The sequence below is a fragment of the Ovis aries genome, chromosome 8 (genome assembly GCF_016772045.2).
Source record: "Ovis aries strain OAR_USU_Benz2616 breed Rambouillet chromosome 8, ARS-UI_Ramb_v3.0, whole genome shotgun sequence".
Lineage (NCBI taxonomy): Eukaryota > Metazoa > Chordata > Mammalia > Artiodactyla > Bovidae > Ovis > Ovis aries.
In genome coordinates, this window is record NC_056061.1 from 89182671 (window position 1) to 89208290 (window position 25620).

General features: G+C 49.9%; 1 protein-coding gene across 7 annotated transcripts in view; it reads right to left on the reverse strand.

Moving 5' to 3' along the window:
* The window catches only part of RPS6KA2 (ribosomal protein S6 kinase A2), a 331417-nt gene that overhangs the window by 76460 nt on the left and 229337 nt on the right, over positions 1 to 25620 (reverse strand). For 6 of the 7 annotated variants that reach the window (XM_027972651.3, XM_027972653.3, XM_042253706.2 and 3 more), the window contains 2 exons: positions 12333 to 12449; positions 4161 to 4242 (listed from right to left, as the gene is read on the reverse strand). In XM_027972651.3, coding sequence (XP_027828452.1) covers positions 4161 to 4242; positions 12333 to 12449 — 199 coding nt within the window. Of the gene's footprint in view, positions 1 to 4160; positions 4243 to 12332; positions 12450 to 21468; positions 21556 to 25620 lie in introns of those variants that run through there. The other variant, XM_027972656.3, reaches the window with a different exon arrangement.

Sequence of the window (25620 nt, forward strand, 5' to 3'; positions counted from 1 at the left end):
TGAGGGGAAAGGAAGTTCCAGGAAGGTCAGAAGCCCCCTCGGTGGCTCAGAGGACTTGGCCTCATCGAGGACGTGTACCTGGTCCCCCTTTGATGCGTCCAATCACCACCTCACACAAAGGACTGTTTTGTAAAACTTCTATATTTTCTCTTAGGAAAACAAGTTCTGATCGCATTTCTGGGGGTGGGGTGGGGCGGATAAAAAAGCTGTTCTTTAATGACGGATCATTATGAAAAGTCAAAATAGACGATGTAAAATTAATGCTTGGTTTGGAAGCTGGCTTTGAAAGGAGCACAAGAAAGTGGGAAGTTTTTCTGACTTTACGCTTACATGACCCATCCTCACAATGTAAAAAGGATTTCACATAGTCAAGCATATTGTTCTGGAATATTATGCAAATAAAAAACTTCATGTTATACAAAGTCAAACGTTGTATGCTTGTTCAAAAGTTGGAATACAGAATATAGAGATGAAAATAAAAGCTCTCAATGCTGCTACAGCTGTTTTTGTTTTGGCTCATTTCCTACCCGTATGACATATACTCAGTGTTTGTAAACACACAGGCATCTACCTGTACTCATGGAGACGCTCTTGCTTTTATTAATAACATCTCGATTGTTCTGTAACACTATCTCAGACCCTGCCTAACCTGTGTAACCTTGTATCAGGAGCACTTTCTCAAGGACACTGAATCGGATTATAAACAAATGTGGAGGCACGCATACCTGTGAGGCTAAAATCACTGAGATGAGTGTCTGCACAGGGGTCGAGGCTGAGATCAACAGATGGGCTGGACAAGGACAAGCAGGGTGGAGACACAGGTCCCCGTGGCTCTGGTTCCCTCCTGCCTGCCCTTCTTCCCTGGGGGCAGGAGGCAGGATGCGATGGGAAGAAGGAACAGTCACCGCGTGAGAGGGCAGGGAGCCACAAAGGTACTGAGCGCCTGCTGCTGAGCGCTTGCTGCTGAGGTTAGTGGGATCTGCGGATGGAGGGCAGATGGCAGGGTACCACCGGGAATACTCAGCCCCAGGATGACCTGACAAGGCTCCTGCTTCAACCTGCCCGTGTCTTCAACCACAGGGAGCTGCCCGCTCTGTGTCTGAGAGAGTGAACCTCTATGCGTTGAGGATGAAAGTGTGGGTTTTAGCAAATGGCCATGTCATGTAGCAGCTGCTCATTTCTAAAAATAGCAGCTTTACGGGGAAACATACCCCACTCAATCCCCCCAGCTACAGCGTGCAGCTCAATGGTTTCCAGAATATTCGGAGCCATCACCACAGTCAGTCATAACACATTTTCATCACCCCTAAAGGAAACCCACGGCCAGTCAGTCATCCTTGTCTCCCTAACCTCCCAGCCCCCAGCAACGATTCAGCGACTTTTCATCCCTGTGGATTCGCCTCTGCGGGATTTTCATCTAAACAGAATCCTGCAACACAAGCAATGTTGTGACTGACTTCTTTTTACCCAGAACCTTGTTTTCAAGGCTCATCCAGGCCAACGATGCATTGATATTTCATTTCTTTGGATTGCCAAACAACACTCCGCTGTATGGACATACCATACTTTATTTATCCACCGGTGGATGGGCATTGGGCGTTTGTCCACTTTTTGCCTACTGTGAATTGACTGATGCTGCTATGAACATTCATGCACAAGTGTTTGTGTAGGCGAATGTTTTCATTTCTGTTGGTTATATACAAAAGATTGGAATAGTTGAGTCATATGCAAACTCTGTTAACTTTTGAGGAAGTGCCAGAGAAGCTGTTCATTTTCTAGACATTCTGATGATCCGGAATTACCAAAAGTCTAATTTGACTTTCCACTTCTATGAAACTACTGTTTAGTAATGAGATTATTTTATTTAAAGTGAGGGATAGAAAGTCAAAGCTGCTTTATTTTCTATACATCTTTTATTAACCACAAATGATTCTTTAAAATTATATTATTATGGAGATCTTGGCCAAGTTCAACTGACAGACAATTTTAGAAATGTTATTACTGCTACAATAAAAAATGTTCACTATAAGTAGCATGGCTTAAATTATGTGGCTGAATTAAAAACTCCAGTGTCTAAAATAAACTCGAATGCCTACACAGACCCCAAAACTTCTGTGTACAAAAGAACTATTGGGATAATTTGTTAGAAAAGTCAAATTCTAGGCTCTGCCCCTAAGAGATTGTGATTTAGTAGGTCAGGAGTGGGGACTAGGAATCACTTTTAACAACGTTCCTCAAATACGCACAGGTGATTCTGATGCAGGCTCTAGTCTGGCCAAAGTCTCCATATTTTCTTCATGGGCAGTGCTGACAATGCCACCCTGGTTCCTGCTTCCTATAAAATACTTTTTGATAGATTAAGTCTTACCCACCTTCTAAATCCTTCTTGAATGAAGAATTTCAAAAAATTCTTTTCTTCCTTTCTACCTAAGACATTTAGGCATATATATATATATATATATATATATATATATATATATATATATATATAATTTGATCTATGCATTTACTGTCTTATCTTATTGGTTATATGTAGTTCAAAAATATATCTTATTTACCAGCTAGACAGGAAGTGCCCTGAAGGTGAACCAGTGAGCCAGCGAAATTGCTCAGTTGTGTACAACTCTTTGCGACCCCATGGACTGTAGCCCACCAGCCTCCTCCATCCATGGGATTTCCCAGGCAATAATACTGGAGTGGGTTGCCATTTCCTTCTCCAGGGGATCTCCTTGACCCAGGGATCGAACCCAGGTCTCCCACATTCCAGGCGAACACTTTACCATCTGAGCCACCAGGGAAGCCCCGCCCTGAAGGTGGAGAATGATATTATTTTTGTACTGCCTCCTGCATGCAGGCGCTTAGGACATGTGATATAAGACCTAAAAATTCAAGAAAGACCTGCTTTGACATCTGTGAGTTTCGTAGGCCCCAAAGTCCTAATCACAATTTCTGCCTTTGTCCGATGTGCCCCCCACCCTACTGGAAAGCTTCCCAGGTGGTGCTAGTGATAAAGAACCCGCCTGCCAATGGAGAAAACGTGAGAAACACGGGGTTGATCCCTGGGTTGGGAAGATCCCTGGAGGAGGGCATGGCAACCCCCTCCAGTGTTCTTGCCTGGAGAGTCCCATGGACAGCGGAGCCTGGCGGGCTGCGGTCCACGGGGTCACACAGAGTTGGGCATGACTGAGTGACTGCACGCACCACAGGAAAAGGCTCCCCGCCCTGGGATTCCCCATGGGCCGGATCGAGGTGCCCCATCTGGTCTTCAGCCTAACAGGTTCACCTCCCTGTCCGCCACAGAACGGTTCTAACAAGCCCCCCACATTCTCCCTGGAACCAGGGGTCACCCTGCCCTCTTGTTATTTATTTCACAGCCTGCATCTCACAGCCCCTGCGACTTGCTCCACGCCTGCCAGGAGCCCCGTATGGTCCTATGTGGTGGGTGTCCTCCTCGCGTGAAGAGCATGGTTGAGTGATAGACTCCGCCATCTCATCTGTCCAGACCAGGCGCTGTGTGCTCGGCCTTCTCTCACCGTTTAGGACCCGGGACCCCTCCCTCACCCCCAGAGGTGATCAGAGCAGACGGGGTTGGTGCCCCGTTCTGCGGGCTACCGCCTACATGACCATGCACCTGGAACAGAGGTTTCAAATGGCAGCTTATTTTGACCCCTGTTATGTGCACATTCTTGGCTGGGAGGTGGGGTGGGAGGAGCTCAGAGGGAGGGAATCAAGTGTTGGACTGAATTTCTAAAACCCAGTCCGGGGGACGAAAGAGGAATAAAACAATCATGAGTCACATTTTGTTTCAAACTGAGCAATCCAGCCTGATGGACGGATTCAGGCTGCTTTGTTGCCCAATACAGCCGAAGCAACCTGCTTCTGCTCTCCTCCTCGGCGCTCCTTCCCACAAGTGGCACGTCACAGCCAAGCATACGTGGAGGGTGGCATTTACACAATACGGCTTTCCCTCTGAGGACTGTGCACTTTTTTTAGGGAGATGTTAAATATTCAGGGACATGTTTGTATTGTGTATTATCAATCAGAGAGTAACGTGTCAACATACAGAAGTCAAGCAACACTAACCGGGATGGATATACCCCCTCATAACAAGTAGAGGATAAACCACAGTTAGGCACATCTTGCCCTCTGCAACCCCTCACCTTTCAAGGTGGCCTTCTTAAGAACCTTCATTGCGTAGAGCTGTCCAGCATCCGACCCCTTGACTTTCCTCACCAAGAACACCTAAGGAAGAGAACACAGGATATCTGCAGCTGTTAAAGACCGCAAACTCATTTTCCTTATTTGATCTGACAAGGGGATACACTAGGGAGTGTGGGAAATCCCAATACAATAAATATGCCATAGGAAAATCTTAAATGTGACATCTCCTCCAACATCTAAAAAAGTTCCATCTAGTTTAGTACAGCCCTGTGAGGACCCATGTTATGTGTTCATCTTAACAATTATAGTTGTTTTCGGCACCATTCTCTTTCTATGAAACACTAAATCAGAGGTAATTGATGCTGTTTTCAGTTGTTGTGTCCAACTTTTTGCAGTCCCATGGACTACAGAGCACCAGGCCTCCCTGTCCATCACCAACTCCAGGAGCTTGCTCAAACTCATGTCCATCAAGTCGGTGATGCCATCCAACCATCTCATCCTCTGTCGTCCCCTTCTCCTCCTGCCCTCGATCTTTCCCAGCATCAGGGTCTTTTCCAATGAGTCAGCTCTTTGCATCAGGTGGCACAGTACTGGAGCTTCAGCTTCAGCGTCAGTCCTTCCAGTGAACATTCAGGGTAGATCTCCTTCAGGATGGACTGGTTTCATCACTGGGCTGTCCAAGGGCCTCTCGAGAGTCTTCTCCAGCACCGTTTAGCAGCAATCAGTTCCTCGGCACTCAGTCTTCTTCATGGTCCAACTCTCACATCTGTACACGACTACTAGAAAAACCACGGCTTTGACTACATGAAACTTTGTCAGCAAAGTGAGGTCTCTGCTTTTTAATGCACTGTCTGGCTTTGTCAGAGCTTCCCTTCCAAGGAGCGAGTGTTTTTTAATTTCATGGCTGCAGTGATTTTGGAGCCCAGGCAAACAAAATCTGTCACTGTTTTCATTGTTTCTCCATCTATTTGCCATGAAGTGATAGGACCGGATGCCATGATCTTAATTTCCTGAATGTTGAGTTTTAAGCTAGCTTTTTCACTCTCTTCTTTCACCCTCATCAAGAGGCTCTTTAGTTCCTCTTCACTTTCTGCCATTAGAATTGGTTTCATCTGCATATCTGAGGTTGTTGATATTTCTCCCAGCAATCTTGATTCCAACTTGTGATTCATCCAGCCTGGCATTTCCTATGATGTACACTGTATAGAGGTCACATAAGCAGGATGACAATATACAGCTTTGATGTACTCCTTTGCCAATTTTGAAGCAGAATAGCACCTTCCTTTGTAAAAACAGAACACTTGTTCAGAAAACCAAACTCTCTTCAGAAGTTTTCAGGGAGATAGATCACTTGGTTTACTGTAAATATGCCCTGTAAATATCCACAGTCAAGCTACCCTGGGAGTCCCTGCCAGACAACACAGGCCAGACTCTGACCCTCAAGAAGCCAAGTTCTCTAGTTTTCCTCATCCATGTTTTAGCTCCGAGTAGCTGAAGTTTACAGACAGAGCTGGTTCTAAATGGCTCTCACTTATTCTCATGTGGACACTTAACAACATTTTCTGGAACACATTTTGACATGTTTTGTGAGGGAAAACCAAGAAGAAAAGACAACTGAGAGGCTAAGCTTGAGAGTCACATTCATAATTGTTGAATGAGATTAGTGGAAAACCAACCAAACAACCTAGGGTATCCAGCAGGAAAGAAAAGTACCTTCTGTGCAGATAGAAACAATGGTGTCCAGTACTTCCCAACAGAAAAAGCTGCGGTCATGACTGACACCCACACAGAGGACGTGTGTCCAGGAGGCAGGGGTGCTGCCCACGTGTCCCTAACGGGGGCTCTCACCAGCCTCCTGAGACGAGAAGACCCGTCCTCACAGATACTCGGGGTTCCGGCTCCAGGAGTCACGCCCAAGTGTGAGGATGTAGAAGGGGCTGCATCTTCTCACCCCCCACCCCAGACAGACTCAGGACACAAGGTCGGAGGTGGGGGAGCAGGGACCTGACGGCCACGCAGGCCAGTCTGCCCTCCCATGGGAGATGCGGCCCTGCCCCCAGGAGACACGGCCCCGCCCCCAGGGGAGACGGCCCCGCCTCTGGGAGATGTGGCCCCGCCCCCGGGAGACATGCCCCGCCCCCGGGAGAGACGGCACAGCCCCCGGGGGACGCGACCTCGCCCACGGGAGACATGCCCCGCCCCCGGGAGACACAAACGGCCCCGCCCACGGGAGACACATCCCGCCCCCGGGAGATAAGGCAGGTCAGGAGGTCGGCGTCCGGCAGAGCACGGGGATGGCCTCCTCGCATCAGCTCCTGGAGTCACCGCCTGCCCTTGGGACCATCAGCTGCCTCCGGACCCGGACTCCCCACCCCACCCCTTCGTGACCGCTGTCACCCAGGGCCCCGGGGACACTCAGGCCAGCGGGAACACTCCTTGCCCTCTGCCCAGCAGAAAGGAGGCCAGAGGCGGGCAGGACAGTGTCACCCCCTGGGACAGACACTGCCCCTGGGGCTGGGATTCTAGCAAATCCCGGGCAACGAGAAGCAGGCACTCTCCTCTCCTGGGTTCTGGACGACAGTGTCCCTGGGAACCTTTACCATGGGAGGCGTGGGCCGTGCCTCTGTGCACGTGTGCGTCACACAAGTGTTTGCTTGGCCGCGGGGACCTGGGCCTCTCTGGGCGCCGGGTCTCCTGTCCCAGCCCAGAGAATTCTGTCTGGGAGCTGGTGAGGAGCCTCCCGACAGGCGGGCAGAGCTGTGGCAGGAGTGCCCAGGGGGCGGTGCAGAGAAACCAGAGCATTCCCACGTGGGCCCTTCTCTGCTGCCAGTGGGATTTCCCAGGCAAGAATACTGGAGTGGGTTGCCACTTCCTTCTCCAGAGGAGTGGAGAATATTGTCTACTTAAGTCCATGCGGAACCACATTCACACGGCAGCTGACCACTACGATTCAGTTTGTGAGTCATCTCTGACTCTGCGACCCCGCAGACTGCAGCTCAAAAGGTCCCTCTGTCCATGGGATTCTCCAGGCAAGAGTCCTGCTGTGGGTTGCCATTTCCTTCTCTGGGGGATCTTCCTGACCCAGGGATCCAACCCAGGTCTTCTGCACTGTGGGCAGATTCTTTACAGTCTGAGCCATAGATTCAGTTTACAAGATGTCAAACCTTGCAGAGACCTCGTCATGTAAACGAGGTCACAGAAACCTTTGTTTATTGCATTTTAGGTTTTAAAAATGAGATGATGGATGGTAATGGATATTTATAGGGCTTCCCTAGTGGCTCAGACGGTAAAGAATCTGCCTGCAAAGCAAGAGACCTGGGTTGGATCCCTGGGTTGGGAAGATCCACTGGAGAAGGAAATGGCAACCCACTCCAGTATTCTTGCTTGGGAAATCCCGTGGACAGAGGAACCTGGAGGGCTGCAATCCAGGGGGCTGCAAAGAGTTGGACACAATTTAGTGACTAAATCACAAACACAAAAATGGCTGTTCATAATTATCTATTTTTAAAAAGACTTCAAAAGACAAGGAAAACACCGTATTCTCCCAGTATTTGTCAGGCTCCTGCCACACACCAGGTCCTACAAGAAATGCAGCAGGAACAGCCCTATGGTCAGCAGGGCAGCTAACAGCAGACCAGCGCCTTGAGAGAAACAGCAAGCGACGGTAGCGATCGGCTTACAACGTGGGAGTAACGGGCTGAGGACGTGGGCTCTGTCCCCTCGGGGGGAGCTCTTTTGTCCACGGCATCCCGGACCTCTCGCCTCCTCCCTCTCTCCTGATTCAGGAACACATTCTGACGCAGGAAAACAAGTTCCCAAACAGCCCGTCAATCTCAGCAAAGACAGAGGTGGCATCTCTAGCACTTTATCCAGGTGACTCTTCACGACCTCCCTCCTTTTGCTTTTAGAACCCCGCTCCAGCAGCTCAGCCGCGACTCTGCAAAGCCCTTCCTCGAGCCCCGTGGAGACACAGCCACCTCCCCCGAGGCAGACACACAGGCACTGGCTGAGCTGGGGAATCTGTAGCCGATGAAGGTGAAGCCTCTGTAGGAGATGCCACGGCCTCTTCCTTTTCTTTCTCTCCATTTACTTGCTTTACTTTTAATCTGTTTATCTCTTTATTTGATAATATCAGAAGACATTAATCTTCTATGCTTTACTTTCGTATGTTTCGCATAATCATGGCTTTTTTTCATACTGTTCATGGGGTTCTCACGGCAAGAACACTAGAGTGGCCTGCCATTCCCTCCTCCAGGGGACCACGTTTTGTCAGAACTCTCCACTCTGAGTCCTCTGTCTCCAGTGGTCCTCCATAGCACAGCTAATAGCTTCACTGAGTTTCGCAAGCCCTTCTGTCACGACAAGGCTGTGACAAGGGTGCATACTGCCACCCCGCTTATTTAACTTATGTGCAGAGTACGTCATGTGAAATGCTGGGCTGGATGAAGCACAAGCTGGAATCAAGACTGCTGGAAGAAACATCAATAACCTCAGATATACAGATGATGTCAACTCTAATAGCAGAAAGCCAAGAGGAACGAAGAAGCCTCTCAAGGGCGAAAGAGGAGAGTGAAAAAGCTGGCTTGAAACTCAACATTCAAAAAAGTAAGATCATGGCATCTGGTCCCATCACTTCATGGCAAAGAGATGGGGAAACAATGGAAACAGTGACAGACTTTATTTACTTGGGCTCCAAAATCACTGTGGACAGTGACTGCAGCCATGAAATTCAAAGACACTTGCTCCTTGGTAGGAAAGCTCTGACAAATCCAGACAGCGTATTAAAAAGCAGAGACAACCCTTTGCTGACAAAGGTCCGTCTAGTCAAGGCCATGGTTTCTCCAGTGGTCATGTATGGACGTGAGAGCTGAGCCATAGAAAAGACTGAGCACCAAAGAACTGATGCTTTCAAACTGTGGTGCTGAGAAGACTCTCGAGAGTCCCTTTTACTGCAAGGAGATCAAACCAGTCAACACTAAAGGAAATAACCCTGAATATTCACTGGAAGGACTGATGCTGAAGATGAAGCTCTCATACTTTGTCCACTTGATGCAAAGAACTGACTCACTGAAAAAGACCCTGTTGCTGGGGAAGATTGATGGCAGGAGAAGGGAACGACAGAGGATGAGATGGTTGGATGGCATCACCGACTCAATGGACATAAGTTTGAACAAACTCCGGGAGATGGTGAAGGACAAGGAAGCCGGGCGTGCTGCAGTCCATGGGGTTGCAGAGTTGAACACAGCTTAGTGACTGAACAATAGCAACAACATAATCATAGCTGGGAAGGAAAAGAGTTCAGTGTTAGGAAGATTATCATTCCAGAGGGATTCTGCCTAACACCAGGATTTCACTTGTTTCCCAAAGAATGTTTTTAAAGTCAAAATTTGCAGGAAGTTGGAAAAGGTGTTTTCTCTGAGGAAGGCATTGTCAATGTAGCTTTTATTCAGTCGAGTATTGAAAGGACAGGCTCAGATCCATTTTCCCTGACCTCAGAAAGCATTTCCATCTCTTCTGCTTCTAGGCGCCTCGAGAATTGGCAGAGGGGTACTCAGTGAAGTCAGGGCCACACAACAGCCCAGACAGTTAACCACCACCTGCCCAGCAGCCCTGGGCTTGCCTGCGAGGGCGTCCAGGTCTCCATCACTGAGGACAGAGGACGGAGCTGATGCAGCTGATACTGTGCATCCTCAGGAAGCAAGTGGTGGGCGGTGTGCCTGTCGCTGTTTCCCTGTCATGGTTCTTTACTCCCCTTCCCCCTGGCCTCTCAGACAGTAAAGTCTGCCTGCAATTCAGGAGACCGGGGTTCAATCCCTGGGTGGGGAAGATCCCCTGGAGGAGGGAATAGCAACCCTCTCCAGTATCCTTGCCTGGAGAATCCCATGGGCAGAGGAGCCTGGCGGGCTACACGCCATGGCGTTGCAAAGAGCTGGACGTGACTGACATGATTAACACATGCACACACATGCTCACACATGCTCACACATGCTCACACACACTCACACACACACACTCACACTCTCACACTTACACATACACAGTCACACACACACAGTTGCAGTCACATACACATTGATACACACACTCAAACTCACACACATACAGTTACACACATATTCACACCCATACACACACACTCACACATACTATCACACTCACACACTCACACATACTATCACACACACACATACACACACAGTCGCACAGTCACACACACATTCATACACACACTCTCAAACACACACATAGTCATACACACATTCACACTCATACACACACACTGTCACACACTCACACATACTATCACACACACACACACACTCACACCCCCCCACATACACATACAATCATACACACACACACACTCACACACATATATACACACACACACTCACACACACAGTCACACACACTCACAGACACACAAACACACACGCACAGTCACACACACAGACACACACTCACAAACACACATACACACACTCACACAGACACACAAACACACTCACACACACACACACATACACTCACCTTTTCCAACCTTTCTAATTAATGGGAAGACAAACCACAACCACATAAACAGGTCTGCCTCTGTGTGTTGGTAACTTTTTACCCCGAGAGACTGAAATATTCATGTTCTTATTTCAATAAATGCCTAAAAAGCATATGAAATTGCCATTTTTTAAGGTCATCGCATTTTGAATACTGGTAATTTCATATGGTTCAAGTGAACACGTTTGTAGATATATTAGTATTAATATAAATGCATGTTGCTACCACACTGCCATGTGGAAAAGAAAAGTAAAAACGTGCTACCTTTTAAGAATGCCAAAAGGGAGATTTCACAAACAAGCAAATTTCCGTGGTCTGTAAGAGATTACCTAGAACACCTTCAACCTACTATTAATCCTACATGAAACCAACACGGGCCAGATTTCATCGTGGCACCAAGTCCTATGAAAACAGGGGAAATCTGATGAATGTCCACATACCGTACAGAAACAGTGATTTCAAAAGGCCAGAACCCTGTCCTGCTTAAACTCTGGGAAAGGCTGGCCTCCTGGTTTATCTCAGGGCCTCATGTTCTAGAAACTATAAGTCTGTATAATTTCTAACAGATACACCAAGGACATAGAGAACTTAGCCTGGCCCTGGAATAACTTGCCCAGTCTCGTGAGAGATCTGTTGATATCCTGCTGTATATGGACGCAGTCCTATGTGAACAGACAACCGTTTCTCATTTCCTGAGAGATATGAGTATTCGTTTTGATTTGAAGGCGAAAAAGAAAGGAAAAGAACAATGCTTCTTGGCTGTACTGGGCATTTGGCGCCTGGGTTTGCTCTAGCTGTGGGCCGGGGCCTCTCCCGCTGCAGAGTACGGGCTCTAGAGTGAGCACCCAGTCACTGAGACAGGCAGGCTTAGCTGCTCCGAGGCCCGTGGGGCGTTAGTCCCCTGCCCAGAGGTCGAGCCTGTGTGCCCTGCGTTGGAAGGTGGATTCTTAACCATTGGATCCCCAGGGATGTCCTGAAATGAACAATTCTAGTGCACAGATTCATCACAGACAGTTGCTACATGGGACTCATGTGCTATTTAATCCACAGAAGAATTACAGGAAGTAGTTCCTATTACGTCCATTTTACAGGTGGGGAAACTGAGGCTTGGAGAAGCAGAATAACCACACGGTTTACAAGAAGGGTGGGAGGGGACCCAGGCTGCAGGCCCTGTCTCTCTGCCTCCCTGGGTGACAGTTATGTGAGTGGGTCCCAAAGGGCACCGCCTTCTCCACTGCTTTCTTCCCTGTTCTCTTATTTTTTCTTTCTTCTTGAAAAATACCTGTGGAGTGCGTACTTCCCAAAGACGTATGGCTCAAGTTCAAGGACCCTCCCCAACACGGAGATACAGTAAAGGCTCACGGAAGCTACAAGGGGGGAGGTGGGTGCAGCGTTCCCAAGCCCAGCTCCACTGTCTCAGGCTTCCGGCCACGCAGAGTGAGTCCACAGCCCCTGTTACCATGGGGCCTGGCAAGTGGGCGCTACCTCACTCCATGAGTTTGGGCCCACACTTCCCTTGGGCTCAGGGGGCACCTCTGCCATCTCTCCTTTGCCCTGACGTGGGGGACCAGCTGCAGCGGAATGAGGCCCACTTGAAGGGAAGCATGGACTCTACCTACCTTTCCATAGGAGCCTTGTCCCAAAACTTTCAACAGTTCAAACTGGGAAGGGTCGGCCTTCTCAAAGCCCGCTTTCACATGGTGACTGATGTCAATCTCCTTCACAATGCCTTCTTCCTGCAAGAGAAAAACGACAGAAATGCTTATCAAGGGGCTCCTCTGGATTCATCCTCCTCTCAAGCTACCACGAGTTGGGTAGGTTATGGATTTTCAGGATTGGAGGTACGAGCTGTGACATCACAGCGCTTTGCATAATTCGCTTGCTTATTTGTACCAATGATTCTGTTTGTGAGCCTTAAATTGTGTCTTTTCTCCATGGACTTGTGTTTCGTGGTCTTACCAATATCTCAATGAAATCCATCCTCCTTCTTAACCATTTGGGCAAAATTCTGGGCAGGGAGGAAGGTGGGGACACGGAACCAAACGAGCCTCTGAGTGTGTGTCTGGTAGTCTACCCTTCTGTGGCCTGAAGGGCCGTCCACAGGCAGCAGTCGTCTGTGAAATGGGGATTTCTTTTCTCCTTCTCCTTCTTATTACTCTGCTCCCCCTTATATTCTTGCCAGAGCTGATGGTTCATCTCCATCCCAGACATTATATTTCAGAAGAAGCAACCAGATAAGATTTTCTGCCAGTTCAGAAGCTTTCCCAGTAGGGAAAAAAGTCCTTGATCTTGAAATTAAAGCCCTGACAGGAATCACTCCCAAGGCTCATCAGAGAGCTCCCTGTCCTGGAGATGCACTGCCTGCCGGTCAGGGGCGAGGCTGCCCTGCCACCACCAGCCATGGGAGATGCGGAAGCTGGAAAGGAGGGGCTTTCCTGAACTGATCTCTGTGCTTCTCCGAGACACCCTTTCCAATCCATCCATCCTTCTGATCCGTCATCCACTACCACGGGTTTGGCCTTGGCTACATACTGAAAAACAGCAGGCCGGGCTGGCTGCAAAGCACATCTTAAAAGCGCCACAAGTAATTCCACGCATAGGGTGTTCTGGGCACTCAGCCTTTCTATACGTTTCATTTCTTAAAAACTATCAAGTGAGATGTTATCCTAAGGTCGCCCAGCTGGAAGTATGAGAGCCGGGTTTCTAGTCAAGAGTGACGTTAAAGCCTCAGGCAAATCAAATCGCAACAGTAGTAATCCACACCACAGCGGTCACTCTCAGAGATGGATGGAAAACAGTTTCTCAGAGTTCTAAACTTTGTGGCTACCATCTCCGTGTAACCAACACAGGACACCTACAGAAAGCAGAGGAAGGTCGTCTGGGCCGCAAGACAGTTGTTTCTCATTTCTTTTTATTCCAGTGGTTAAAGAAACCCTTCAATCTTCACATCTTCAAGGATTCTTTTCCATTTTTGTAAAAATAATCACGTTTCTCTTTGTGAAAACAAGCAATGGATATACCCCCAGTGGATCCTTTTGGGGTCAGTCCACAAAGCTTGTATGTGTGCGGTTAGAACACAAAGAATTTTAATGTAACTACTCCTCGAATATGGAGAAGGAAATGGCTACCCACTCCAGTATTCTTGTCTGGAGAATCCCATGGACAGAGGAGCCTGGCAGGCTACAGTCCAGGGGGGTCACAAGAGTCAGACAGACTTCGCAACTAAACCACCAGCATTCCTTGAATATGTAAGAGAGAGAGGACCCTGAGGGCATGGTCCTCCCCCTATGAGTGGAGATGACTTCTGAGTCCCGCTGGAATCCCAGGACCCCTTTAGCTACAGAAAGGGGCACAGCTTCTTCTGTAGGGAAATCTCTCCATTTACGACAGGGAAAAAGTGGAAAGTTTTAGTCACTCAGTCATGTCCAACTCTTTGTGACCCCAGGCACCTGGTAGCCCACCAGGCGCCTCTGTCCATGGGATTCTCCAGGAAAGAATATTGCAGTGGGTAACCATTTCCTTCTCCAGGGGATCTTCCTGACCCAGGAACTGAACCCGGGTCTCCCACATTGCAGGCAGACTCTTTACCAGCTGAGCCACCAGGGAAGAAGGAAGGAAAGGGGCATCTCGCGGCGCAGGGCAGCACCTGTGTCTTCCCCAAGAAGACCGCACTCATCCGGGCAGTGCCTGCAGACCGATGCCCACTGGGAAGACAAAGCTGAAGTTCAAAGCACTTGCCAAGTCCCTGAAGACTGATGCTGCGCAGGTGCTATCTCCACCTCCACTGACTTATCGACCAACAAAGAACCTGATGCTCACTTGTCACTGAAGGAAGAATAAGACACCCCCGTTCTGTTAACGGGCTTCCCTGCTGGCTCAGCTGGTAGAGAATCCGCCTGCAATGAGGGAGACCTGGGTGCGATCCCTGGATTGGGAAGATCCCCTGGAGAAGGGAAAGGCTACTCCCTCCAGTATTCTGGCCTGGAGAATTCCATGTATAGCCCGTGGGGTTGCAAAGAGTCAGACACGACTGAGCGACTTTCACTGCACTTGACTTTGCCGTTAACACACAGCACCTCCCGTCCCGCAGGCAGGACAGCACCGAGCCATCCAGTGTCCCCGGCCCCCCGAACATGGCTTATTAGTCCTGCAGCCGAGCTAATGCCACTCCCACGGGTCAGCAGGGCTCACCGAGCACCATCCTCTGTGACTTCGTTTTGGTGCCTGAGCACACCAGCATTCACGCAGCTGAAGAGAAGGTCACCCTCAACACTGGGGGGGAGGGCCGACTAGGGGCGAGGCTGGGGCCTTGGGGAGACGCCCAGGAGGCAGGCGACCGCTGACCCCGCGTCCCCGTTCCCAGGCCCTTCCAAGCGTATGTCACAAACGACTGCTGTGCTCCTCCAGGGTCTCCAGGTCATCCCTCTGCGTCCATGCCTCCGCTCGGAGGAGCATGACGTCACTCAGCCCCCTGGAGCCCTCTCAGCATCCCTGGAGGATCCCCCCAGGGCCCTGCTTCCCCCAGCCCCCAGGAACCAGTGGCCCCAAGCACCCAGCTCTCCCCTGCCCAGCAGAGGCACCAGCGGGCCAGAATTCACTTTCCTTCGTCGTCACCACCCTGACATTGCAGCTGAAGGCTTAGAAGCAAATCTCTCTGTAACATTTCATTTTGTGGGGATTCTTGCTGTCAAAGTCCTTAGAGCAAATGCACTCAAAGCTCACAGCTAACTTCCTCCTCGGGAATGGCCTTAAAATCCCGGGTCGCTCCCTGATGGTACTGTGATGTTTCAAGTAACATCAGGGAGGTCTTGAACAGCAAAGAATCTCAACCATCCATTGAAAAAGGAACCAAGAGCCCACATTTTAGATTTTAGCGTTCTGCACTCATAGTAACACTTTGACCTGAACTTGCTTGAGATATTTTGTTTTCCTCTTTCCCAAGAACTTGAAAAAACAAAAGAGTTAAGGCCTGGAGACCTGTGCTGAGCGCTGTGTGCACAGGAAACGCCCAGATGGGAGCTGGGGAGACATGTCTGGGCTTGTCGGCTTCTAACCATGTCCAGACCGGACAGGCATATTTTCTGCATCAGTTTTGTGATTGCTGCCTTAAAGGGCACCCAGATTTAACAGATTATTTATGCCTCATTTAGAAATAAACATCTTTCCCTGTTATCAGGAAGGTCGCTTTTTCTAGAATTCTATGTGCATTTTAACGCCGTTCCCTTAAGGACATAAAGTCTGGTCCTGAACGCTCTACTAACATTTGGTTTCTAGCATAACTCCTATGAAGTGTATTCTTTTACAAATAACCTGAGAAATTTGGGGGAGAGCCTGGTATCCTGGCCAGGTGTGTGCTCTGCCAGAAAGGATTTCAAAAATGATCCAATGGGAGAGAGAAAAACCAGAGTGATGAGTTGCTGAAATGACATCAGTATGTGACAAAGTACCTTTCGGCAGTGGATTCTAGAATCCCCGTCGAACTGGGCTTGAATTCTGACCAAGGGAAGACATTCCCCCGTGGGTGTCGAGGCAGACGGACAGCTAAGTGACCTGGACTCAGGCCAGAGGGGACCGGTGAGGTGTCCTCCGAGCCCCGCCCCACGCCAAAGTCACCTTGGCAGGTAATTTCCTCCCTTCCGAATCATCCGCTTTCCACGTCATTAAAGGGAGGCGATTTATGAGAAGTTAATGCAGATGAAAAGTGATGGAATAGTAATGACCAAAACGTAGAAAAGAGAAACTGGGCAAGTGTGAGCTGGGTCTCCACCAAAGGGGGCGGGGCCATTCTAGAAAGCACTGATTCCTGCGCAGGATATTAATTCCCAGAAAGGGCCGAGAGTAAATGATTAAACAGGTGGCTTATGAAAACGCAGAAAAGAAGGAAATTAGCTAACTCTGACTCGCTCCCAGCAAGCCCTGCAAGGCCAGCCCACCCCACCCCTGTGGCTGGTAATGGAGCAGGCATGTGGGGAGGGGGCCAGGGAACCACAGCCTGGCTCTCAGGGGCCCGCTGAGAGCTTGGGTCCGCAGAGGCTGACACCCCTGGGGATCCTCGTAGGGCAACGTGGCCCTTGCCCCAGACCCCAAACCAGGTGTGCTCGCCCACGAGTGGCACCCTGCTGCAGACGCTCTCAGCGTAGCCACGGTGCCCCAGTACCAGAGCCGCCAGGGAACCTGTCACAAATGCAGATTCCAGGTGCCAGCCCGGGGCTTCAGGACCTGTAATCTCTGAGAAGGTTGACGGTCAGGCCTCCCTGGGGGAAATCCTGCTCAAGTCTGCCCTCCCCAGCCCCACCCTACCTACCTACCGCTGGCTCCCGCAAACAGGCTGTCCTGTCTGCATCCTTCTCAGCAAAACACAGACTTTGTTCCGCCCTCCCCCGGCCACCTGCCCCACCCCACGCGGCTCACCGATTGCTCATCAATGCCCTCCGTGGGGCTGAACCCAGTGGCCAGGCTTCAGTGTCTGCAGCGCCGGGCGCCAGCCATCAGCCCAGCTTCCTCACTTGGATTTGGGGACATTAGGCCCCCTGGGTCCCCCGACACCTCTCCCACCCTCCCGAGGGCTCTTCCTTTATCTGTCTCCCAACATCCCCCACCCCCAACTTGGTCCCAGCCTCTTCTCCCATGTCATCACCTCCTTGGGACTTCATCCCATCTGGGGATCCCATGTCACCATCTAAATGCTGATGCTCAGGATTGGGTCTCCCCCGGGACGGCACAGGCGGCATCCTGGGCGCGCCTGGGGAGACCTTAGGGGCTGCGCGCACTCCTCCCCGGGGTCTTAGCCTGATGTGGGGGGTGAGCGGAGGCTCCCTAGCCTGTGAGCTGCTCTGACACACGGCATGGGCCCTGAGTATCTGCTCTGCCTCCCAGCTCATCAGTGCCTTTAACTGTTTTTAAAAAGATATTTTATCCAGACTTTCATTTTCAGGAAGAGGACTCCCCCACACCTAGCCCCACGTACTACTAGGAAGGAAGCTCAGAAACGCTTTGAAGGCAGAGAGAAGTCCCTGTAGTTTGTCTGCTTCCTCCAGGGAGGGAAGGCGGAGGACCCTGAAGAGCCCCTCTGGGGGCACGTGGGTGTGTGCTCAGCCGATAAGTTGTGCCAGGGAGGGAAGGCGGAGGACCCTGAAGAGCCCCTCTGGGGGCAGTGAGTGTGTGCTCAGCCGATAAGTTGTGTCCGACTCTTTGTGAACCCATGGGCTGCAGCCCCCAGGCTCCTCTGTCCATGGGGTTCTCCAGGCAAGAACGCTGCGGTGGGCTGCCATGCCCTCCTCCACGGGATCTTCCCGACCCAGGGGTCGAACCCACAGCTCCTGCATCTCCTGCACTGGCCGTCGGATCCTTTCCTGCTACGGCCACCTGGGAAGCCCTCTGGGGAGCATAACCCTCCCCCCAAAACAGCCAGAACTGACGACACAGGCTGCTCATGACAAAGCCCCCAGGGGGCGGTGGCTGTGCACACGTCATAACACAAGGAGGGGAGGACCGGGCGTGAGCCCCAGACTCCCGGCCAGAAGGAACCCACTCCTTCCAGGCAGGTCACGCAGCTTCCCAGGGAACCAGGGCCCGAGCCTCGAGCCTCGAGTGGATCTGACCTCCCAGCGCGCCCGGGTGGGAGGTGGACTCCAGGCAGCCTGCCTCCTCCCCAACCCACCCAAGGAGGCTCCTGAGACGAATGGCTGATGCATCGCAGAGTCTTCTCTGCCCTTTAAATCGCCCTTTACACGTCTCCGCCACTGTGTCTGCGCCTGCTGGCGTGAGCAAGTGCGAGATGAAATCACAGGACCAGCTGCACTGGGCCAATCAGTCCTCAGGAAAATACTTTGACAGAAAGCCTCCACTTCGCTTCCAAAGGCTAAATATAAGCCGCGCCATTTAGGATGGCAACACTTCTCCAGCTGGCCTTTCAGGCACTCACGGGCCTCCAGACAGAGCAAGGACACCCGCCTGAAGAAAAGCACACCCCCCTGAAGTCACAGGAGGGAGGGGACGAGAAGGGAGACCAGAGGCGGGAGGCAGGGGCCCTGAGATGCAGGGAGAAGGCCCGCCTGCTGTACTAGGTGTGCTTCCCACAGGGCACTGCCCACAGACCCGCCTGGCCAATGCCCACCGGCCACCCGAACTCCCCGAGGGACAGGTCACACAGTCCACACAGGGCTCTCTTCTCTCATCCACCCTGGAATGGCATTTTTCCTTTTTTTGACCCAAGAAAGGGACCCAGCATCCAAGGCAGTCACGGTACTAACTCACACCCCGGGGCCGGCAGCCAGATGTGGCCGGCAGCTGAGGGCCACCTCCACCTTCAGAAGGCAACCCTGAGCTGCCCCGGAAGCCCCTCAGGGTCTGCACGGGGCTACACTGGGGCTCCTGCATCAGAGCAGCGCAAGGGAAGAGGTTGGGGGAGAGGGGAGGAGAAGCGGCTGAGGTGCGTCTCCCGTCCATTTCCTTCCTTTGCCCTCCCACCCAGGCCTCTGCGCTCCGCTCTCCCCACCCCAACGTCTATTAATTTTGCTTATTAAGGTAAGATGGGTGTTTCCCTCTGTTTCAAAATGAAAGTGCCTCCCGCCCATGGCTTCTCTCTTTCTTCACCCCCACTGCCGGCCACCCCCTCAAATTATCTTCCCTTCCTTCCTTCTGGAAGCCTCTCAGTCTGCTAGTGTTTTTATAAATCACAGGCTATGCAGATCGTGCCCTGGAAGCTTCTGTTATAAACGGTGCCAGGCAGATGGAGCAGCGTCCCTGCAGGTGCCTCCCTGCGGACGGCGGAGCACGTATGCGTCCCACCAACACGCAGGCTGCAGGCTCCCTGGCTCCGACAGCTCAACGTCCCTCAGGTGGGTTCACTCTAGTCAGTCCCATCCACCCTCGAGCCCCCTGAGAGGCAATGTTCTGTGGAACACGAGCTGCGAGGTGACCACGGCCCGAGGCCCCAGTGTCTGGACGCTGTGTTTCAAGCGTAGGTTCTGTTGAGGCCTGTTGACGCACTTCATCTCATCTTGAAAGTTACCTTCAAGGAGGTGCTTTGCAAAGAGTCGTTTCTCATGTGGATGAGAAGTTGTTACTACTGACTTGGGTTTGTCAAGATGCCCTGAGGAATCTCTAAAGAGCCCCAAACCGTGGGTGGACAGGGTGCCAACAGGTCCTGCAGCAGAGACGTCTGCTGCCTACCCCAGGGCAGCTGCAGGTGTGAGGACGGGGCTGGTCAGTCTTTATTCTTTAGCACAACTTTAAAGACAGCACCGAGTGTGGAGGGGGATACGGTGACAGCAGGCGTCACGTGTGCTGCGCGCCAAACACAGCCTCAGCACCGTCTCCCTTTTGTCCTCAGACTCAGAGCGCTGCCACAGCACTGCATCGCAACTCCGCTTCCGTGAGAAAAAAACAATCTGAACACAGAAAGCTGTTTGTCACAATGATTTTCTTTATAAGAGTGAAAAAATGAGGAACACTGTGAATGTCCAAAAAAACCCGGAAGAATTAAGTGATGACAACATCCGCCAGATGACATTTTACAAAGGCATTAAAAGTGGTTATGCCATTTACAGTTGCTCCCAGAATAATGAAATATGAAGGTGAAAACTCCCGAAACACACAGGGTATCTGTGTGCCGAAAACTACAGACGTGTCTGAACACAACCAAAGAAGAGCTGGACACGTGGGAGGCACTTATGTCCTCAGACTGGGAGGCTCAGCGGATGGAGCGTGACCCTCCCAGTGCTGGTCTGCAGGACAGTGCCATTCCCATCAAAACCTGAGCAGGGCTCCCTATAGACAGACAACGTCATTCTAAAATTTACATGGAAATGCAAAGGACCCCAAATCACAAAAACCCATTTTCAAAAAGAATAATAAAGTGGGAGGAATCACTCTACTGATATTCAGGCTTACAACGCAGCCACAATAATCACGACAGTGAGGGACTGAGGGAAAGACAGACACACCGGAGGAACACCGGTGTCTGTCTGACAGACCGGACAGAACCGGAGGCCCTGCAGTGAACCCACTCAGACACACCTAGTGCATTCTTGAGAGGTGTCGAGGAGAGACTCAGCAGAAGAAGGAGAGTATTTTCAATAAACGGTGTTGGAGCACTGGACCTCTGAGGCAAAAAAAAAAAAAAGGCCTCAAATCCCCTGAGTTATACAATGAACTGAAAACAGATCACAGACTTAAAGGCAAAACATAAAACTATGAAATTTTTAAGAAAGAAGCTTCAGGACCCAGGTCTAGAGTAAAAATTCTTAGACATGATCTCCAAAGCTTGATCCAAAGGAGGACAAATTATTACATTGAACTTAAAACTTTTGCTCTGCAAAGACACTGCCAAGAAGATGAAAAGACAAGCTACGCATCAGGAGAAAACATCTACAAACTGCTTACGTAACCGCAGTGTCGGATGTGTGACAGATAAAGATTCTCAAAACTCAACAGCAAAATAAAACAAAGAATCCAATCAGAAAGTGGGCCAAAGAGAGAAACGGTCATTTCCCCTAAGGAGATCTACAGATGGCAAACCAGCACGTGAAAATATACTCAACATCGGTAGCCGCGAGAGAAAGGCCGAACCACGGTGAGGCACCACTGCACACCTATCAGTGGTTAAAACAGAAAAAAATACAGTGATAACATCAAATGCTGGCGAGCATGCAGAGGAAATGGGTCTCCCCTCCATTGCCGGTGGGGATGGAAAACGGTCCAGCCGCTGGAAAACAGTCAGGTGGCATCCTACAAATTGAAACGTGAACTTACCCTACAGCCCAGCAACCGCATCCTCGCAACTTCATCCCAGAGAAACGAAGACGAGGTCCGCACAGAGACCTGAGCATGATATTTCACAGCAGCTTTCCTCCCAAACAGGAAGCAACCCAGACGTCCTCCAACGTAAATGCTTCAGCAAACTGGGATTCATCATCCGGCGGCAATAAAAAGGACAAACCACTGACACCCCACACGATGGGGGTGAGCCTCACAAAGGGACGCTCAGTACAAAAGCCAGTCCCGAAAGATCACACTGATGCTGGAAATAAAAACTCCGATGTTAAGGCAAGCCAAGAAAAACGTAAACACAAAGCATCTTCTCTGCCCATTTGGGCCTCCCCTCTCCCCTCGAGTTTGCACTGTCCGTCCGCCTTTGCATTAACCAGACCTACCCAATGGCAGAAACACGGGCTCAGCCACAGAGACCAAGGGGTCTCCCGCGTCAGACAGAGCAGGCCTTCCTCAGTCCTGTAAGGGGTCACCCCCCACTAGCCTTGTACGTGCAGATGTTTCTGGTGGACTTTGTGTTCCAATGCCAACACACTACTTCCTCTAAGGATGGTGACTGGTGCAGAGCCAAAGGGTCAGACAACCTACGAGACACTGGACCCCACCTAACGGCAGTCCTTGGTGTAACCGCTCACTTGTGCGCTGTGCTGCTCGGCTGCTTCAGTCGTGTCTGTAGCGACCCCGTGGGCTGCAGCCGTGGCTCCTCTGTCCGTGGGATTCTCCGGGCAAGCACACTGGAGCTCTCCTCTCAGGGCTGAACGCCTGTCTCTCCATCTCCTGCACGCGCAGGCGACTTCTTTACCGCCAGCGCCACGGATTAGCATCCCCAGCAATATTACTTGCCATCTGCCTGTTTTACAAAATTATTGGTTCTTGCATTACCAAATGTGTGACTGAGTCTCTGATGAGATGAAGGATGGTCAGGGGACTTGAAATGACCGATCACACATACAGTCCCATACGGTCAGCGGTTGTCATGGTGCGGCTCAAGATGTGGGAAGTGGCAGCAGGAGGGAGCCTCCAGGGAAACTTCCTGGGTCAGGAGGGCACAGCGACCCACTCCTGTATCCTTGCCTGGGGAATCCCACGGACAGAGGAGCCTGGTGGGCTACCGTCCATGGGGTTGCTAAGAGTCAGACACGACTGAGTGACTTCCCTTTCACTTTTCACTTTCATGCCTTGGAGAAGGAAATGGCAACCCACTCCAGTGTTCTTGCCTGGAGAACCCCAGGGACAGAGGAGCCTGGTGGGCTGCCGTCTATGGGGTCGCAATGAGTCGGACACGACTGAGTGACTAATCAGACAATGTGGTTCTGAAAGTTATTCCCACGGGAGGGACTGGGGAGCGGGCAGGCAGACCTCTGCACTCGTTTCTGTAACCTTCTGTTGCTCCATAACTATTTCAGAATAAAACACTTAAAAAGTGACTTTGAAGTCTACTTGCAATGTTGAAAGAGACTTAAGATTTTAAACTAAAGAAGGCAGTAAATAAATTTTCTGTCCATGATGGTTATATTCACATTTAAAAGATTTGTAGGAAACACATTTCCGGGAAATACATCAAGATGTTAACAGTGATAGTGTCAGAGAAATACAAATGACTAATTTTCTTTCCTTTGCTTTTTGAATTTTTTAATACACAAATGTAAAAATGAGCAAGAAGATGCAGGCATCTATAACAGGAAATTTAAATCAATAAAATCATCTTGCTAACTGTCCACGTGGGATTCCTATATTCACCCACTGCTGTGTATCCAATACATAGCAACAGAGAAATTTACAACACAGAGAAATACAACAGAGAATTTACCCAATACAAATGCAAAATGCAAAATGAACTGTGAGTTTTGAAAAGCAGATAAGATCAAATAACTTGTCGCAAGAAAACAAAAAGATGGAAGCCAGTATGAAACAATTTGGATGCCATTTCTGGATGCGAAGAATAAACCTACCATTTGGTGGAAAAGAAAGGCTCAATATTTTTAAAGCTATTAGAATTTTTAAACTCAACACGCGAGATTCATCTTGTGGACGAACGTGGCATTTCCAATCAGGGCACAGATGGTAAACATAAGAATGTGCCATGCAGAGACCAATACAAATTTCCCAGCCCGGCGGGTGGCCAGGGGGTGAATAGAAGTTTTCCAGAGAGGTGGGCTGTTTGGGGGTGGCTGGTATGAATTTACTGGAAACTACAAAAATTAGAAAAAAATTTAAAAGTGAAATTAAAGATGACCGTCTGCTATGAAATATTAGACAAAATGACTTGTGTGATGACTCTATTCCCCTTACCAGCTTTGTAGATATAAATATAAAGGGCTTACATTTTTTCTTCAACAGTCACGAGTAGTAATCTAAACAAGATCAACTGTAGTCACTTCCGTGACCTGTGTGTGTGTGTGTTAGACTGCTGTTGTTCAGTCGCTCAGTCGTGTCTGACTCTTTGCGACCCCCTGGACTGCAGCATGCCAGGCCTCCCTGTCCATCACCAGCTCCCAGAGCTTGCTCACACTCATGTCCATAGAGTCTGTGATGTCATCCAACCATCTCATCCTCTGTCATCCCCTTCTCCTCCTGCCTTCAATCCTTCCCAGCATCAGGGTCTTTTCCGAATCAGTTCTTCAAAGCAGGTGGTCAAAGTAATGGAGCTTCAGCTCAGCTTTAGTATCAGTCCTTCCAATGAATATTCAGGATTAATTTATTTTTAGGATTGACTGGTTTGATCTCCTTGTTGTCCAAGGGACTCTCAAATTCAAAAGCATCAGTTCTTAGGTGCTCAACCTTCGTTATGGTCTAATTCTCATATCCATACAAAACTACTGGAAAAACTATAGCTTTGACTATATGGACCTTTGTTGGCAAAGTGATTGGATTATTAATCCCTAAATCTAGGGGAGATTCTGCATGAGTGGTGTCCACTGTACAAGGCCAATCCATGAAGGTGACACTTAGGCCAATACATGAAAACCATTGTCAACACCCTGGTCCCAGTCATTTCCCCCTACAAGGATCGTCCCAATATCCTTAGAGAAGACTGCCAGTCCGTTACCAGAACCTCAGAGTCGGGCGACTGTCGCCAGTCCCGGTGTGTTCCCTTATCCTGGAGATTCTTACAAACAAAATCCAAACAGAAAACATTCTGAACTCCAGGATCAAGCTTAAACAATTTCAGCGACAATGTGCTTTCATCAGGTTTCAAAGTTTTTGAAAAGGTGAAACTTTTGGCCAAACCTCATTCAAAGAAATCAGCTGAATAACCATCCCTCTTCCTTTTTAACCAACTTAGTTGGCATTAAAAATAATTACAAAACATTCTGCTAAATGTTTTCAAATGCCCCCACCAGCCCACCCACATCACACTACCCTCCACCCCAAACTCCACCCCAAATGACCCCCTCAAAAAGCTAACTGGTGAGCTCCACACATAGGTCAGCTTTTGCCAATATGAGCTAAAAGTCACAGATTTCCAGAGAGTCGTGAGCCAGATGCAGTATTTCTTGCGAGCTGATGCACTGAATTGATTCACCCAGGATAGCGGCCTTGTAGCCTGAACCCTGCAATCAGCGTGGCTGAGGTTTATGGAACTCCAAAGACTGGCGACCTCAGGGTCTGCTGTAGGATCACGGAGGAACCCGGGTAATTACACTTTTCGTCCACATTAGACGGGTTGCCTCGGCCTCAAGGGCTTGTTATCTAACGACCTGCGAGCCTGATCCTGAAAAGCGGCTGCCGCGGAAACACTTGTTGGAGAAATGAGAGATTCTGCACAGGGTGAAGGCAACATCTTTTTAATTCCCGATTGAACCCACTCTGCGAATACCGCTCTGTTCCCGGTGGTACCCTCCGCCCTCAAAGCGACCTGCGCATGGCATTTACTCACTAAGCATTTGCACAGAAATAGATGAACACCTTGCAGATGGTTTAAGAAAGGTGCGTGGAACGCCCAGAGCATGTCTGTAGAGCCAGGCTTACAGCATGACGGAGCCAGCCTGCTGAGATCCGGTCTCATTCGTGGTGTAAGACAGGCTGGGGGACTTTCCACATTCTCCACATTCAGGGAGTATGATCTGCATTATATACAATTTCTAAATTCAAAGAAAGCATATTATAAACACTTGCAGAAGTCTAACCTAG